General features: G+C 41.3%; 2 protein-coding genes across 2 annotated transcripts in view; both read left to right on the top strand.

Moving 5' to 3' along the window:
- pcyt2 (phosphate cytidylyltransferase 2, ethanolamine) overlaps nt 1-10,722 on the top strand; it is a 12,803-nt gene extending 2,081 nt beyond the window's left edge. The window contains exons 2-12 of the mRNA XM_030736131.1: nt 4,142-4,230; nt 4,750-4,911; nt 5,822-5,973; nt 6,053-6,094; nt 6,218-6,356; nt 6,478-6,560; nt 7,291-7,368; nt 7,777-7,842; nt 8,269-8,334; nt 9,423-9,511; nt 9,607-10,722. Of these exons, the coding sequence (XP_030591991.1) occupies nt 4,142-4,230; nt 4,750-4,911; nt 5,822-5,973; nt 6,053-6,094; nt 6,218-6,356; nt 6,478-6,560; nt 7,291-7,368; nt 7,777-7,842; nt 8,269-8,334; nt 9,423-9,511; nt 9,607-9,724 (1,084 nt within the window). The 3' untranslated portion in view covers nt 9,725-10,722. The remainder of the gene's footprint in view (nt 1-4,141; nt 4,231-4,749; nt 4,912-5,821; nt 5,974-6,052; nt 6,095-6,217; nt 6,357-6,477; nt 6,561-7,290; nt 7,369-7,776; nt 7,843-8,268; nt 8,335-9,422; nt 9,512-9,606) is intronic.
- Nucleotides 10,723-15,384: 4,662 nt separating this feature from the next.
- The window catches only part of gnav1 (guanine nucleotide binding protein (G protein) alpha v1), a 41,359-nt gene continuing 38,837 nt past the window's right edge, over nt 15,385-17,906 (top strand). The window contains exons 1-2 of the mRNA XM_030732577.1: nt 15,385-16,137; nt 16,320-16,411. Of these exons, the coding sequence (XP_030588437.1) occupies nt 16,008-16,137; nt 16,320-16,411 (222 nt within the window). The 5' untranslated portion in view covers nt 15,385-16,007. The remainder of the gene's footprint in view (nt 16,138-16,319; nt 16,412-17,906) is intronic.

Below are 17,906 nucleotides of genomic sequence, written 5' to 3'. Positions count from 1 at the left end.
GTGAAATGTTTCCTGCATCTGTTCTTGCTGCAGAGCTGAATCTGTCTTATAGAAAGTTTCTTCACTGCCTTTCCAGTAAGTGGTGCAGAAGCATCAATAGGGGTGAAAGGAGTTTGTTCAGTGACCTCCTCTTCAACATGGCTTCATATGTGTCCAGTATGTAGCCAATTGCAGAGTCATAAAGTCCAGGGATTTCTAGATTAAAATAAATGGATTTATCACTGGTGTGAACAGATACCACATGCACATTCTAAAAATACACACATATTAGTGCATCAAAATCCAGGAAATTAAGTGTCTGATGTTCAAAATTAAGTGTCCTCCACCAGTGCTCAAAGTAAACCTATGCCCATGTATGAAAGTCTTCCTGGACAGAAGTGAAACTAGTTATTTAAAGGATCAGAGGAACCTTAGATATAAAAGTTGTGAAATGTCATTTTGCCTGCACAGATTTTAAAAATCTGTTTTTGTTTTTACACATGCAACTTTATCCCATTAGAAATCCCATCATGAGCATGTGCAGGATGGACAGAACTGTTTGTCCATTTTTTGATTGGCTGAGTAATGCTGAGCACTAATTTGAAAATATATTTACTCAGGGACGTGTTTATTTACTCTGCCTGTCATACTGATGGTAACAGATGGGACTCGTTTATAAAACAAACAAGCGTACATCTGTCATTGTTATTTTAATCTCTTCTGCCACACCCGTGTGCTATGGGGAAAATGGCTCGATCTTTGCTGTGGCTGAACGACATACACGCAGACATTTGTAATGTGTAAATTCTCTCCTGGACTCACTCAGGCAGGCAGTCATGTGATAGTTATAAATATCTAGTGTACACTTTGTTCACTGTAATGCAGAAGAGGCGTGTTAGTGTGGCCTGCAGGGCCTGTGGATGTACTGAGGCACACAAAATATGTAATGACAGGTGAAATATGAGAGAACAGGAGCTCAGAGTGTGAATGTTGTCCATGTGTGCTGGCCCTGTGACAGACTGGCGACCTGTTCAGGCTGTCCTCTGTCTCTCGCCCAGTGACAGCTGGAAGAAGCTCTGATTCATTAAGTAAAAACATTCGTTAACCTGACCTGTTTCCATTTTGTCTTACACAGTGACAGCACAACTGAATTAATAAGAAGCTAAAATGAGCGCTGTCTGTATGCAGACAATTTGTTTGGTTTGTCACAGTCTTATAGTTGGAAAGTAGATGAACTTGGCAGATTTCTTGTAAACTTTGGTAAAGGCTGACAGCAGTCACCCACCTCTCTCTTTCTAGCAGTGATACCTGCAGCATGCAGGGGTGACTCTAAAGGATGTCCTCCACTATATTTATTTTAAAGCTTTAGTGACTACTTATTTTGCCAATTTATATTATTAATAAAAACATTATGCTATATTAGTATAGATTAAATTATCTGTTTAAAGTAAAGAAATAGGCTTTTTTTTTTGCACTCAAAGCAACGGACAGTGCACAAGAGAGTGCACGCAGGCTGGAGCGGGTGGAGACAGCAGAAAGAGCGAATGGGAATTACAATTACAAGATGATAGTGTGACCTGCTTTGAGATGGTGGCACTGACAAAAAGACAGGAGGCCGAGCTGGAGATGTCAGAGCTGAAGATGGCAAGATTTTTATTGGGATTGACCAAGATGGACAGGATTAGAAATGAGTACATCAGAGGGACAGCTCAGGATTAGAGAGGCAAGGCTGAGGTGGTTTGGACATGTGCACAGCAGAGATAGTAGATATATCAGCCAAAGGATGTTGAATATGTTGCTGCCAGGCAGGAGAAAAAATGGAAAACCACAAAGATTCACGGATATAGTGAAGGAGCACAGGCAGAGGGTTTGTGTGACAGAAGAGGATGCTGGTTTGGGGGCTTATGCAACATATTGAAGAATATTGGAGTTCTAAAAATTTGGCAGTCGGGGATCAATGAGTGTGAGTTGGAGCATGAAGTGACAACGTGAGAAATGTAAGATGATCCAAGACAATTCAAGGCTTTAAATACAAGTAAAACCTGTTCTGTAGGACATTGGAAGACAGTGTAGCTCCACTGAAACTGGAGTGATTATACTCTAATGATAGCAGTGGTTGTTTCTCATTAATAGTTTCATCAGTTTGTATAATTGGCTTCAGCTATTTCAAAGATGATCTTCTTCTTCCTCGCGTTATTCCCGCTAAGTTGCAGGGTCCGCGTGTTTCCACGCCTGTCCCCACTTGGCGCGATCTAGGGCAACTTCGGGGGTGACACCAACGTGCTTCATGTCTTCTTTGATCCGGTCGAGCCACCGCTTCTTTGGCCGTCCTCGGGGCCTCTTTCCGCGCGGGCTGAGGCGCATCGCGGTCTTGGCCACCGAGCTGTCATCGCTTCGGACGACGTGTCCATACCATCGAAGACGTGCTACTCGCATCTTGACGGAGATGGGGGCCACACCCATCCGTCTTCGGACGTCCTCGTTCATCGCGTGGTCGTGCAGTGTCAAGCCCAGGCTCCAGCAGAGCATCCTCATCTTCATTCCATGCAGCGCTTGCTCGTGTCGTGCAGTTGCAGGCCAGCACTCACAACCGTAGAGGGCGACGGGGCGTACAATGGTCTTATAGATCTTGCCCTTGAGGCACTCGGGCATCTTGCGGTCGCAGAATACGCCCATCACTTGACGCCACTTGGCCCAGGCCGCGCTGACTCGGGCGCGGACATCCAGGAGTGTGTTGCTGAGGATAGATCCGAGGTACTTGAACTGCGTGGTCTTCTTGAGGGCCACGCCGTTGATGCTGATGGTCCCGTCGGTCTGCTCGCCAAACTCCATGTACTCGGTCTTCGCGGTGTTCAGACGCATCCCATTCTCGGTCAGCTGTGCGTCCCACTGCTGCGCTTGGGCCTCCAGTTGTCCTCTGGCTTCGTCGGCTAAGTCTACGTCGTCGGCGTACAGTAGTGTCCATGGGTGGGGTCGTTGGAGATCGACTGTCGCTGTGTCCATGCACAAGATGAACAGGAGCGGAGACAGGGCTGACCGGATAATTCACACGCCGTTCCGAGCCGAGTTGGCACCGTTGTAGAAGAGCTTGAAGCCTTCACAGATGTCCCGGTCCTTCGCTCCTTTCCACTTCGTCTCTTGCACACACGCGACGTCGATGCAGCGGTTCTTGAGCGATGCGGCCAGTTCGCGGCTCCTTCTGGTCATTGTACCGATTCGAAGTTGGGCTGACTTCTTTAGCCCGCTTTGCCCGTGGGCGGGGAGCCCTTGCTGACTTGTCACGCTGTTTGGGCGAGGACGGCGCGCATCGCCTCCGGGGGACGCCCTAGCTGTTCTTGCCGAAGCTTGGAACGGACATATCCATGATGCGACTGCGAAAACTTCAACCGATGCGTCGCTCCACCTGGCGTTAAAGACCTTCACCGTTAGTTGGAATCCAGCCGGCACCGCGAGGAGGTGGTGATAGGGTTTTACCGGCCTTCAGCTATTTCAAAGATGGTGTGATGAAAAGCTCAAAGGCTTTACAGTGGTCGTTTTTTTTTTTTTTTTTTTTTTATAGCAAGGATTTATTTCTCTTGTACAAACGTCAGAATATAACTACAAAAACAGCATCGGATGTTAGTCCCATTGTCTTTACAAACATCATTATCAGCATCATCAGCTGAGAATTTGAATGTTGCAATATGGAAAGAGTACTCAAATTTACTTTCCATTTAAAAGGCAAGTCCATAGAGAGCATTCATTGCACAAGTTACCAAGTGGTAGAAAGCAAATAAACTCTGGAACATTGTAGACTTTGTGTCTATGATCTTACCCTTTCTCCCAGTAACCTTTAACCTTTTTACTCACCATGACAGTCCATCAGTTTGTTTTTAAACAAATATAACCCATGTGATTTAAATGATGACCCGCTGTGAAAGGTCACCGTAACAAGATAAAAAGAAAAGAAATGAGAAGGTCCTTCAAGACAGGTTTTTTTTTTTTTTTAAATGCGTTTTAAAGGCTGTGATGCTTTGAGCCTGCAGGGCTGCAGGTGAAAAGCCTAAAGCAGCAGGGTGCTGGTTCTTAAGGCCACAGTTGTGTTTTTAATCATTTGTTTGAGCGCTTAATGTAACTATTGTTTTCCACTGTGATGACGTGTCGCTTCTTTTGGTCTCCACAGTTATGATATGGTGCACTATGGTCACTCCAACCAGCTGCGGCAGGCCAAAGCCATGGGAGACTACCTCATAGTGGGCGTGCATACAGATTGTAAGACCACGAATCTCTGTGAAACCTTTTTAACCTTGATACAGTGATTAAATATTAATTCCAGACTAACTGGTGGGTCATTCGGTGAAAAGTGCTCATTCACTCAGCTTCATCACGGTTCTAGTTCCTTGAATCTTACATGTAACTTATGGCGAGTGTTTAGGCGAGTGGTCAGGTGGGACTGATTTTATATTGAATGACTTTAGTCTGCACACAGTCACATCCAGTAATTGTTTATCTGTAAATCACAGTCATTAAAAGTTTGTGGTAGAAGTCGATAAAGATGTTAGTCATTGATTAAACGCTGAGCTAACCTTTGACAGATTATTCATTCTTTATTTGTGGGCTTCTCAGGCAGACTTTTGATTATTGGTAATCAGTTTAATGTTTAGATGTCTGAGATTGCTTTTACTGCAGCCGTGTGTTGCTTGAAATAAATTAAATTTAACTTCACCACCCCTGTTATTCTTTACTTGTAAGTAATAAGCTTTTTTTTTTTTTCTAAAATCCCGTTTAAAGCTGAGATTTCCAAACACAAAGGACCTCCAGTCTTCACTCAGGAAGAACGCTACAAGATGGTGCGTGCAATCAAGTGGGTGGATGAGATGGTGGAAGGAGCACCTTACGTCACCACACTGGAGACTTTGGACAAATACAACTGCGACTTCTGTGTTCATGGAGGTGAGTCTGTTTAAATCTCACAGCTTAAAACACTTATTGGTACACATCGTCACAGTGAAGGAGTCCTCCTGAGTATAACTAGCAAATGAGGTACCGTGGAGGCCTGGCTCTATGCGGCCAATGAACAAGGCACCACTGTGGGAGGAAATGTTGAGTTTGTGTTTACTGGTTACATATAAACAAGAGAAAAATTGTTGTCCAATGAAAGGTCAATCAATCAGCTCCTCAACTATCAATATGAGAGCTTTGGCCATGAATTTGTCTTTATTGGCCCTCTTGGATGACATGCGTTTTAGTGATAACTGAATTTTAGCTGGATCACACCACAAGTCAATATTCAATTTCATCTCAAGAAAAAGTGATGAGCTGTCCCGGTGCTGGCCTCACTACATGTAAGGAGTTGTCCTAAACATACCCTGCATTATCATCCTTCTAAACACTAACCAGGGCCATAATTCACAATGTAAACTTTGTATTCAGTATGATGTGAAACTATTGATTAACATCATTAACTCATCAGAAAAGTATTAGAGAAAGCGAGCCAAGGGCAGTTTTCCCACTTCTACACAACTGGTAAGTCTTTGGCAGCCACAGGAGTTGCAGCCTGCTGGTCATTAGAAACAGTGCCGGTTTAAGACAGTCATGCATGCAGAGCTGCTATCCCCACCAGTTTATTCATTTAGAGGCTGCAGGGTATCCTCGGTGTGCTTGCTGCTTGATTTTTAGGTGCATCGGCTTGCCGGATTTGTCCAGTTTAATCCCAAATAGGGATGGCAATGTGAGGACATTAACTGTTGGCTGATGAACCCATGATGGCTAGTTATAAAATTTTAGCATATCACCCAACCACAGTACATGATGTGGTCAAACTCCAGGATGTGATGAGATTATGGTTTATATTTATTACCAGATGACATCACGCTGACTGTCGATGGCAAGGACACGTACGAAGAGGTGAAGCGAGCAGGCCGTTACCGGGAATGTAAGCGCACTCAGGGCGTCTCCACCACTGACCTTGTGGGTCGCATGCTTCTCATGACCAAAGCCCACCACAGCAACATGGTGAGTTTACATCTTTGTGTTTGGTGTGTGGACAGTAATTGTTTATTTTATTGTCAGCCTAATTTTTTCCTCTCTGCAGAATAACCCAGATTACCAACAGCATACAGACAACTTTGGAAAGGTAAATATCATTACTTTAAATGTCAAGGAATTCTGATATTTACTATGCAAAGGCTTGCCACATTGTCCCGATGATGGGGATGTGTCAGAGGAGTTCAGTGCTGTTTATTATGACATCTTTAAGGGTCCTAAAGGCCACAGTCCCTGGACAGGAGTTTCTCAGTTCCTGCAGACATCCCAGAAGATCATCCAGTTTGCCTCAGGAAAGGAGCCTCAGCCTGGAGACACCATCATCTATGTGGCTGGAGCATTTGACCTCTTCCGTATCCTTATGTGGAGAAAAAAAACAAAAAAAACCAGAACTGAGTTATGAACAAAGAGAGAACTCATTTCTGTGGTGAGCGTGTTGTTGCAGTTGTTTCCTTGATGACAACATCTCTGCAGACATTGGCCATGTTGACTTCTTAGAGATGGTCTATAAACAGGCAGAGAGGCCATACGTCATCGTAGGTCTGCACTTCGACCAGGTACACCTCATTACACACATACACACCTGAGCCAACACACTCACCGATGGTTGAGAGGTCTTTGAAACTGAAAATGAACTGAAAATTAATTGTTGGTTCTCTCCAGTTTTCATGAGTCAGATATAAGACTGAAAGTTCTTAATTTAAAGCAGGAATGACTAAAATTAGAATTGAATTAAGTCTGCAGGTGTCAAATTTCATATCTTATTATCTCTATTTGACCTTTTGACCTCTTTTCTGACCTTGAATTTGACTTTCTTAGTAGCAGGAAATCTGTAATGCTGCAAAGTAAATTTACATGTTTGTTATAATGTATTAAAACATCCCACAAGTAATATTTTTCATCTTATTTAACAATATGTTGTTGAAAGTGACTCATAGAAGTTTCCCAAATGGTGCCCTGCACTGCTAAATAAATAAGTTTGGTTTTGGAGAGATTTTCACATCATTTTCTGATTTTTAAATTGTTACATAATGAAGAAAGGTGAATAATTGTCATATTAAGGAACCATAACACACCAGAGGGACAGGCTTACAATTTATGATTTAAAAAAAAAAAGAAATGTTGGAGTAGACAGCTTCTGAAAAATTTTTGGTCAGTGTAAATGTGCATTTTTGTTGGTATGGGAGTAAATCTAAGCTATATGTGAACTTTCTGTGTACTGTCACAGCTATGTGATAGATATCTGAAAGGGAAGAATATTATCATTGATCTCTTCCTTTTTTTCAGGAAGTGAATCGCTACAAAGGGAAGAACTACCCGATCATGAACATCCACGAGAGAACCCTGAGTGTCCTGGCCTGTCGGGTGAGTTTACACAAGATAAATGAAATGTTCAGCACAGCGCGAGCCCCACATACTCACAGCACTGCAGACTGAACTTGGCTAAGTGCCCTTCATTCCTTCTGGTCAGCTATCAGTCTGGAACAATGAGTATCTGTGCCCCTTCTGCATCATGTGTTTGCATTACTTACAAGAATGTCACACAGTCTTGAAAGCATTAAATCGCTCTGCTCTGTCATCAGTTTTACCGAACACCTGATGAGAAGGTGCAGAGTTTGTTCACTGAGCTGTAAATGCATGCTGAACTTTGTGGTCTCCTGTAAAAGGTCTTTGGTTAAATCTCGGCATGTAAGCAGAAATGTGCCTCTGCCATTAAAAGGTTAATCATTTAATAACCCCCCCCCCCCCCACTGGTTTCCTGTGTGTCTGCAGTATGTGTCAGAGGTGGTGATTGGTGCTCCCTATGCAGTCGGCAAAGACCTGCTGGATCATTTTAAGGTGAGTTGTGACTGTGTGGCGCCCCCTGGTGGTCTTTTGAAAGACCAACAAACAGGCATGTCAAACACACTTCAAGTAGTTTTAACAATAATCAGTTAAACAAAAGAAACAAAAAATAGTTTACAGACTTGTTAGTCACTTCAGTTTCATAACCTCTTATGAGACCACTGAGTTTCAGATAAATTTGTGAAACTTAAAATAAAAAAAAATCACTTGGTTCAGTTAACTTGAACTTGCACATGTTGGCGCAAGCTAAGGTGTCTTTTAGCTGAGACAAAATAAACAAAAAAAAAAAAAGTACTAACAGGTTTACCATGGCAAGACTAATGATAACTACAACGGTTTATATGCAAACTAATAAGCAAGTGGAAGAATATTTCTGTACTTGGTCATGGCTTAATCAGGTGTGTTTGTATGACTGTGCAGGTGGACCTGGTGTGTCACGGCAAGACGGAGGTGTTTCCAGACAAGGATGGGGTAGACCCCTATGCTGTGAGTGCACTGTTGATAAACACTGTGGAGATATTATGCATAAGGCTGCACTAACAATCCAGTTAAGTCCTTTTTTAAGTGGTTTGGTGGCAGCAGACAGCCTGATGTGAGGTACTCTAAGTAAATCCAGAGTCTCCACAATGCCTCTGCCTTTACTGATTATCCTTTTTCCCCTTTCTCCCATCTTGTGGACTGACATTCACGGCAACAGACAAAGATTAATAATACAGAGAAATAACAGAGTTTGGGGTTAAATTGTCACAGATAATCCTGCAAATATCAGACACAGATCAGACATTAAATGGACTTTAATCCATCAGCTGCCTCACCTAAACCACACATGAGTGTTTTGGGGATTTTTTTCCCACCATAAGTACATGTGAGGCTGACTTTTCCCTGCTGTGTTCCTTATGGAAGCTTGTTTCTGCCACTAAAAAAAAAATAAAAAAAATTGCCATCCATAAATTTTGAGTTGCGTATTTCAAAATTTCACGTTAATAACTCAAATTTGAGTTAGCTCTGCCAGTCAGGAGGCTCAGTGAAGGTACGTCATTTCCTTGTTACCCAGAAGCAGGAGGCTGAAGGCATCAGCTGTCCAACAGTTCAACATGAAAACATTGATTCCATACTTTTTATGCAGTTCTTATTCAGGTTAAAAACCTGAAGACAATTTGTTCATGTTTGCTATACACTTATTAAAAACACTTATTAACTCGAAATTTCAAGTTAAGAATAGTTACAAAACACATTAATTTTCGATGGTGGAAACAAGCTGTGTTAAGGAAGGTAAACTTTGGAAAGATCTGATTCACTTAGAATTCTTCAAAGTTTGTCTCTTCAGGACTTTCCATGGTCGCAGACTCTCCCAGAGACCTGATCAGGAGGGTCCACCACATTCATTAGATTTGATGAATGATGGGTCCTTGACTTTGCATTCACACCATTACCCCATGTGACAGTATGGAGCAAATGTTTGTCAGGAAATTTGGTGGTTGCCTTATTCTGACCTTTCAAAGTAGCTTTAACTGTCTCAAGGCTAACCGCTGTTTGATGTCATGAGTTTTTTTTGTTTGTTTTTTCCTCCTCAGGAACCAAAGAAGAGAGGGATATTCAAGGTCATTGATAGTGGGAACAATCTCACTACTGATGACATCGTCCAAAGGATCATTGAAAACAGGTCAGGGACTCTTTCCTTTTCTTCGTCTTCATTTCTGCATAGATAATTCTGTATCTTCATCCCTTGTTCACTGATGTCTGTTTTATTGTTTCCAGGCTGCAGTTTGAGGCCAGGAACCAGAAGAAGGAGGCCAAGGAGATGGCAGTGATTGAAGCGATGAAGAAGAGAGAGCAGCAGGAGCAGAGTGAAACTGCAGCTCAGACTGCTCACTGATGAGAACTACAAACTTGGCCCAGAGTCTGTTTTACTCATCCAGGAACACTCAGGTTTTAGTGGGTGGACCTGGACAGAGTCCATACGGTCCTCAGCTGGGCCTCTCTCGGTTAGTCCACTGGGTGCAAAATCCTGCTTTGCATATTTTGCTAAATCAGTGTGCTTAAGTCTGTACTACTCCAGCCTAAAGGGTTTAGGATAGATCCAAAGAGTCCAAAAACCTGCTAAGAACTTAACTTGCAAAATCCCTTTACTCCTCTTTTCCTCCACAGAGAAGTTTATCTTCTGTTGTGTATTGTTTTTGTCCATGAACTCACACACTACATGTCCCCATATAGGTGTAGAATTGGTATGTTAATTTTGTAAGTATCCTTAACTTATTGACACAGTGTTGATGTCATTGTTGGTTATGTTTTTAGATTTTTAACCAACTCAGTTTTAACAATCATTTTAAAAATTGTCATCAGTGAGGTTGAATGTACTTTTGTTTTTAAGACATTTTTATCCATTTTTAATTTGTAGATGTTATTTTGTTTTAAATCAATCCTAAAAAAAAAAAAAAAAAAAAAAGTTTTAAATAATCTGTGAAGTAGTCGGGATAATTTTAACTACCTAAATTTGCACCAGGCGTGTGTGTGTGTGTCTATGTCTGTGTGTGTGTGTTTTGAATGAGGTCATTGCGGGTGTGTTTGCTCTATATTACAGTAGTGCCTCATTTCTAAAAAGCTATGACTGCTGTAAGGGCTGTTAGCTGCGTCAGCTTCTGATTCCACTAAGTCAAAGGACAGCTGTTCTTGTTTCTGTTATTAATGAATGTAGGAGAAGATGGGAATTTTTTTGTTTTCCTACTTCAGGAGTTAATCCACAATAAAATCTGTTGCTTTTCCTATCTTTATATGGGGAATATTACAGGTGACTTTTTACAATTCACAATCTTTCGATCACTGTCTGGTGTTGAAATATTTGCTTTATTTAATAAAAATGTGGCAAAAATTTGATTTTAATTTGATTGTTTTATTATATAGTCCTGACCCACTCACTCACTTCAAGGGTCTTTATACAACCCCAATTCTGAAAAAGTTGGGAAGCTGTAAATTATAAATAAAAACAGAATGCAGTGATTTGCAAAGCTCAAAATCCCATGTTTTAACCACGATAGAACATAAAAAACATATCAAACGATTAAACTGAGAAAACGTACAATTTTTAAGAATTTAATTTGATGGTAACAGCACATCTCATTAGTTGGGACAGGGCCATTTTTGCCACCGTGTAGCTTCCCCTCTTTTTTTAATACCTGTCTGTAAATGTCCGGGAACTGAGGAGAGTAGTTGCTGGACTTTTGGGAGAGGAATATTGTCCCATTCTTGTTTGAGGTAGGATCCTAGCTGCAAGCAGTCAGTTCAACATCTCTTCTACTATGAAGCCATGCTGTTGTAATAGAAGCAGTTATGTGGTTTAGCGTTGTCTCGCTGAAATATTCAAGGCCTTCCCTGAATAAGACGTCATCTGGACGGGAGCATATGTTGCTTTAAACCCTGCATATATCTTTCAGCATTGATGGTGGCTTTTCAGATGTACAAGCTGCCAATTCCATATGCACTAATCCACCCCCATACCATCAGAGATGCAGGATTTTGAGCAGATAACAAGCCAGGTGGTCCTTTGCTTCTTTAGTTTAAAGGATGTGGGGTCCATATTTTCAGAAAAGAATTTAAAATTTCATTTTGTGTGACCATAAAATAGTTTTCCCCTTTGCCTCGGTCCATTTTAAATGAGCTTTGGCTCATTTAACGATGACGGTGTTTCTGGATCGTGTTCACAGATACAGAAGCTTCTCTGTATGATAGACCTTCATTTTTGGATGGCACGGTGAACTGTGTTCACAGACAATGATTTCTGCAAGTGTTCCTGAGCCCATGCAGTGATTTCCATTACAAAATCATGATTGCTTTCAATGCAGTGCTAGTTTAGGCTCTGACAATCATGGGCATCCAGTACTAATCTCCAACCTTGTCTCTTGCGCACAGAGATTTCTCCAGATTCTTTGAATCCTTTGATGATATTACGAATTGTAGATGGTGAGAAATTCAACGTCTTCCTAAGTTTATGTTGAGCAACATTACTCTGAAATTGTACCACAATTTGTAGACAGTTTTTGCAGACTTTACTTTTATACCCAGTCATGTTACTGCAGTGCTCCCAGTTAATCTAATTATTTTCAAAATCTTTTTAATACCACTTCGTTTTCCAGCCTTTTGGTCCCTCCTCTGAACTTTTTTGAGATGTGTTGCTGCCATCAAATTCAAAATGAGCTAATATTTTTCATGATATATTAGAATCTCTCAGTTTAAACATTTGATATGTATTCTATGTTCTATAGTGAATAAAATATGGGTTTGAGATTTGCAAGTCATTACATTGCCTCCCAACATTTTTGGGGAAAGCTGAATGAGTTTGGTGTGAAAGACCTCAACTGGCCTGTGCAGAGCCCTGACCTGAACTCCATCAGACACCTAAACAGAGACTGCAAATGCCCAACATCAGTGTCTGACCTGACAAACGCTCTTCTGGATGTATAAGCAAATATTTCCACAGACACTCTCTGAAATTATGTGGAAAGCCTTCCCAGAAGTGTGGAAGCTGTTAAAGCTGCAAAGGGGGATGGATTTAGAATGGGATTATAAAAGCTCCCGTGGGTGGCCCAACACTTCTGTCTATATGGTGACTGATGCTCAGATATGATGAAGCCTGATCATATCTTTGGCTCTATGGAGAAGGATTTTAAATTCTATTCTGGATTTAACAAGAAGCCAATGAAGAGAATTCAATATGGGAGAAATATGAGCTCTGCTGTGTTTTGGATTAACTGAAGGCTTTTCGGGGTGCTTTTGGGACAACCTGATGATAAGGAATTATAATAGTCTAGCCTCAAAGCAACAAATACATGAACTAGTTTTTCAAGGTTACCCTGCAAGAGGATGTTTCTAATTTTGGCCATGTTGTACTGATGCAAGAAAGCAGCCCTACATACGCATTTGATGTCTGTATTACCACTGCAGCATAATGTGTGCAGCCTGATGACAGAGCATGGTCAGCACATAGTCACGGTTCACTGAGGCAGTGAAATGAGGCTACAGCCACTCAGAAACAAATAAATCTGACTGGTCTTCCTCCAGCCACTCTCACATCTGAACAAAGACTGCAAACCTTCAGCACAAAGTGAATCTTTAATCAGCAAACAAAGAGTTTCCCAGGAGCTTTGGCATGATGGATCCCATCGCTCAGGACGTCCCACACATACAAACTCTGTTTGATTTAACTTCCAGGGCTCAGTACAGATGCTAAAGGCTTGAAAACACATGGACTCCACACATTGTCTGTTATCGAGGCACTCTAAGAACCAAGAGGAGACAAACTTTTTATCAAGTGGAAATTATGTAAATGGCTTTAGAAATATTTTTAAGCTTTTCAAGATGAAAACATCTTACAAATTAGACATCCTAGAAGAATATTTTTAAGGGTTAAGAGTGATACAAATGACACGACATACATAATAAAGGCAACACAAGTGATATAATTATTCCTAATCAATATTTTTTAGTGTCTTTTAGTTGTGAGGCTCAACTAAGGCTCCGACTCACCTTCAGTCTGCTTTTGATACTTTCCAACTAGCACTCCTTAATCACAGACTTGATTTAAATAGAGAAAAGACCGATTATTGCATGAGTATAATTATGGTTTTCTCCATGCTGATCATCCTGCAATTAAAATTTTAAACTACACCAGCTTTCTTCTTGCTGAGTCCATAAAAACATGGAGCTTTGTGTCAGTTCAGCCAGGCCATGAAGTGAAGATCAGCTGATGTCCGTACCTGCCCACATCAGCCGATGGCTCAGCTGATACCTTTCTACGCATCCCATTGGCAAATCTGATATAGGGCTTGGCCGCCCACAGTTACTGCATCTCTGCAAGCCACTTTGCAAGCCACAGCTCCTCCTTTCATGCTCTGTCTGACTGAATCATTGTTCCATTTTTTTTGCCATCAGTGCATTCTGTGTTCTGTACTGGCTCTCACTGCAGCTTTCCACGCTGCCAAATTTAAATGATTGCAGACAGACATAATCTTTTGACTACAGTGGTCCTGGTTGAAGGAGGAATTTAGCTCAACATCTCAACAACATACTTTCATTTGAGATTTATATGCAGCATCTGGCCCAGAAAGTAAAAAAGCAAAACAAAACAACAACAACAACAAAAAAAAAACTAGCTTCTTGCATTGAATTAAAGGATGTCTGTCTTCTTCCACCTGTAATGGTATTGTACAGTCAGCCTTCATGTCTCTCCTTGACTATGGGGACCATCTGTATGGTGATGCAGCCCAAACAAGGCCATCGCACACTACACTTTATGACCAAAGAGAGATTCCTTACTCATTATATATAAAAGGCTTATGACTACTGTACAGTCCAGTAGATACTTTATAGCTCTCCCCTGTAAGAGCTGGTTTCAGGTACTGTGCATCTTAACTGCAAACTGTTGTGAAACTGGAGTCCTTTATTTCCTTTAGAGATCTTAAAACTTTATCAAGTGATATCTTTTTTTGGATTCCTGTAACTTAAAAAAAAAAAAAAAATCATTGTTTATGCTATTTTTCTTTTTCCCAGGTACAAGTAGAGTGACCATATCCCAACAAACTAAATGTGGGGCAAACTCTGCTTGTGTGAGACAAAGTAGACATGTCAACAATCCTGACAGTTAGACTTAATGCCTGAATTTTATTTCACTGTTATTTCAGCTGTTTGTCTGTCTGCTAAGAGTTTTTGGGATTCAGCTCGGATGTTTCCATTGTTTGGCAAAGCTTTTTAGAGTAATATCTGACAGTTTTAGCCATTTCACATAGTATATGTGACACATATACTATGTCACTTCACAGCATATTTTCCTCCTGTGTAAAATTTAAAAAAATAACAAGAACTCAATTTCCCAGCATGCTACTTCGTTTTCATTGTGGTCGATTCCATCATATTCAATAAAATCTGCAAAGCTTGTGACTTTTTGCTGACTTGTAACTTTCCCTGATGAGTATGGCGTTAGATAGGCTGACCTTCTCCAGACTAGAATAAAAGGCCTTTCCTTCATATATACAGTGAGTAAAAACCAGACTTCAGAAAAGTGCATGTCCTGCAGAACCAGTCAAAATGTGGAACATTGTCTCAAGATGTGGGACAAGGAATAAAAATGCAGTCTCAGAAAAAGAGGGACATCTGGTCACTCTAGGTACAAGAAGTTATCTCAACGAGGCCGCCTGATTAAATACATTTTTAACTGATATAAAAACAAGTTAGGCAAGTAACAAATATATTTAATATATATTTAAATTTACACATGGGCTCGTTTTGGCTCATTGACATTTCACTTCTTATTTCAAATACTCCCTTCAACGGTGATATGGAATATTTCACATTTCACAGTAAACGTGTTGTTATGATTGTAAACACTGGTCTCACCCTGTTTCTTTTCTCGCAGAACTTGTTAAACGAGGTAAATGTATCGCTCTTGTTAGGGGCGGATTTTGACGGGCTCATAAACTGTAAATCCCAGCATGCCTTTGCACGACCTGCGTCGACGTAATAGGCCACAATAACTGAAAATACCTGAGACGGTGTGCGTCATCACGGCATTTTGTAAGCCGAGGGTGTTTTGTAGGTTTCAGTTAAAGTAACTGTTAACAGCTAAAGCGTAAAACGTAATTAATTTTTATAATGTAGTGCTTGAAGTTTTGTGAATGTACAACACGTCACTTCCCAGGAAGTCCAAAGGATTTCCATCTTGGCGGAGGCAGCAGGAGGCGGAGGCAGTGTTTTTGGATGAGTTGGGGTCTTTGCCAAGGCGGCAGAGTGGAGTTTGAACTGCTGTAGCGGAAAGCAGCCGACCAGTTTTGCGTTGTCTTTCTTTTTGTTTTTTAATTCCCCAGACAGTCGCTGAAATCTGTCACTAACAAGGGGGAAAAGCGCTTGGATTTACGCGTAAAATCAGTTTTGTCTCGAAAGTTTGAAACAACTCCTGGAAGCTTGAAGAAGGATGTTTCGAGGATGGCCTGAACTTTTGTTTTTGCAGACGTAACTCGCCTTCTCACTCTGCAGGTTTAATTTTGGAGTAGAGGAAGAGCTCGGACTTGGAGCATGCAACGTGCAGAAAGAAAGTCGGGCTGATCCCCGGTTGGACTCCCCTGCTTTTGTTTTCTCTCTGGTTGGAGCCGGGGAGGAGATGCACGCTCAGGATGGGACTGTGCCTCGGTACCGAAGTTACAGAGGAGGAGAAGAAGGCGAGGACACACAGTGCCAAGATAGACAGAGAACTTTACGAATCTGCCAAGCGAGAGATGAATGTGGTTAAAATACTCCTTCTAGGTGAGACAGCTTCATATGAACCCAGCTGTTCGGAATTTGTTCTCATATATTTCCTGTAAATTTTCATTTTTTGACGCACAAATCCTACTTTGAAACAACACTTTGACTTAGTAGATAAAGCCCGTGAATACACGCAGTAAGTTTTAAAAGAGCCGCTTTAACCATCTCACACTCTCCTACAGGTGCAGCAGAGAGCGGCAAAAGCACTTTGGTGAAACAGATGAAAATCATCCACAGTAATGGCTTCACCAAGCAAGAGCTGTGCACCTTCAAGGTTGGAAACAGACACTCACACACTCACCCTGCCAGTGTCTTTATCGGTTTATTAGCATATAGTGCTTACCTCACCTCTTATTGAGGGACAAAATTTCAGTAGATCAGCATCACATGTAGCTTTAGTGTCTAGTTTCCTTTCAGGTAGGAACTTGACTCCAGCAGGGGAAACAGCTGAGATTATGTTGCAGACACAGGAATGCATTAAAAAAAAGAAGATTCGATAAGAAGAAGAAGAAGATTAGATAAAAGATGTAGGCACTTGACTTGACTTGATGAACAGGAGATGAGATTGAAAATGAAAGCAAATCTTGGTTTTCCTGTGGGGGTGCTGATATTTCTCATGATACTCAGGATCATACACAAGTTGGTATGCAGTGATTTGGCTCACATCTGCTCTGACTTCTGTTTGTGTGAGAGCGACTGAAAGCCAAATTCCTCTGTTGTACTAGAGGTTGGGCCGGGAAGGGGAGACTGGAAACGGTTCAACACACACGAGTTTCACTCAGTTTTTTTCCTCCCATTAGTTTGTTTTTACTGAGGGCTTATCCTCTTTGACCTCTTCTCATTTTGTTTTCTCTGATTTTTTCCTTTACTTATCTGTACATTTTGCCCATCTCACTCTTTTCCTTCTCCTTTCTGCTATGTTTAATGATAATGTGATGACAGGAAGAGTCTTTCTGTGTTGTCATCATGCTTCAGTTACCTGCTCCATCTCCCATCAATAACAGTCCCGTCACTGGAAAAGTCTGACAGGTCAAGCCTCTTTTTAGATTGTGAAACAGACCATGAAGCTGAAAAGAACCTCTGAAGTTAGGAAGCTGGAGTTTTTGTTGGAGCAGTGCTGACAATGATATTGATTTGAAATAAGTCAGCTGGATGTGTGTGTGTGTGTGTGTGTGTGTGTGTGTGTGTGTGTGTGTGTGTGTGTGTGTGTGTGTGTGTGTGTGTGTGTGATAGAGAGATTTCTGTGATTTGCAACATGTTTGTGAAACACTGCTAAGCCTTTTAAAACTTTGACAGCAGCTAATTGGCCAGGATCAGCTACCACACACTGATGCTATAGACTGTACTTAAAAGATGGACATAACTAGAGCATCGTCACCCATTGGTTTATTGACTTTTGGCTTTTGGCCACAGCTCTTTTGTTTTTTGGAGTTGGAAGTGACCTATGTTAGCTATAGAGAAAAATGTTTTTTGTACTAGGTTGTAAACTTGTTCTTTAATACAGGAAAGCTGGATTCTTGGCTTTGTAATTGGCTTCAAGTGGCCACTAGGGCTGTGCCATATCATCCATCCATCCATCCATCCTCTGCCACTTATCCTTTTCAGGGTTGCGCGCGGGCAGGAACCTATCACACCATCAAGTACAATGAGGCTACGAAGGAGGAGATATTAGCAGCTGCTGATGTGAGACCCGAATCAGAATTAGAATAAGAATATGAAATTTCCTTCTGGGATCAATAAAGTATTTCTGATTCTGACAACATCCCAAG

The sequence above is a fragment of the Archocentrus centrarchus genome, chromosome 1, assembly GCF_007364275.1.
Source record: "Archocentrus centrarchus isolate MPI-CPG fArcCen1 chromosome 1, fArcCen1, whole genome shotgun sequence".
NCBI classification, from domain to species: domain Eukaryota; kingdom Metazoa; phylum Chordata; class Actinopteri; order Cichliformes; family Cichlidae; genus Archocentrus; species Archocentrus centrarchus.
This window is presented reverse-complemented; position numbering and strand designations above follow the sequence as displayed.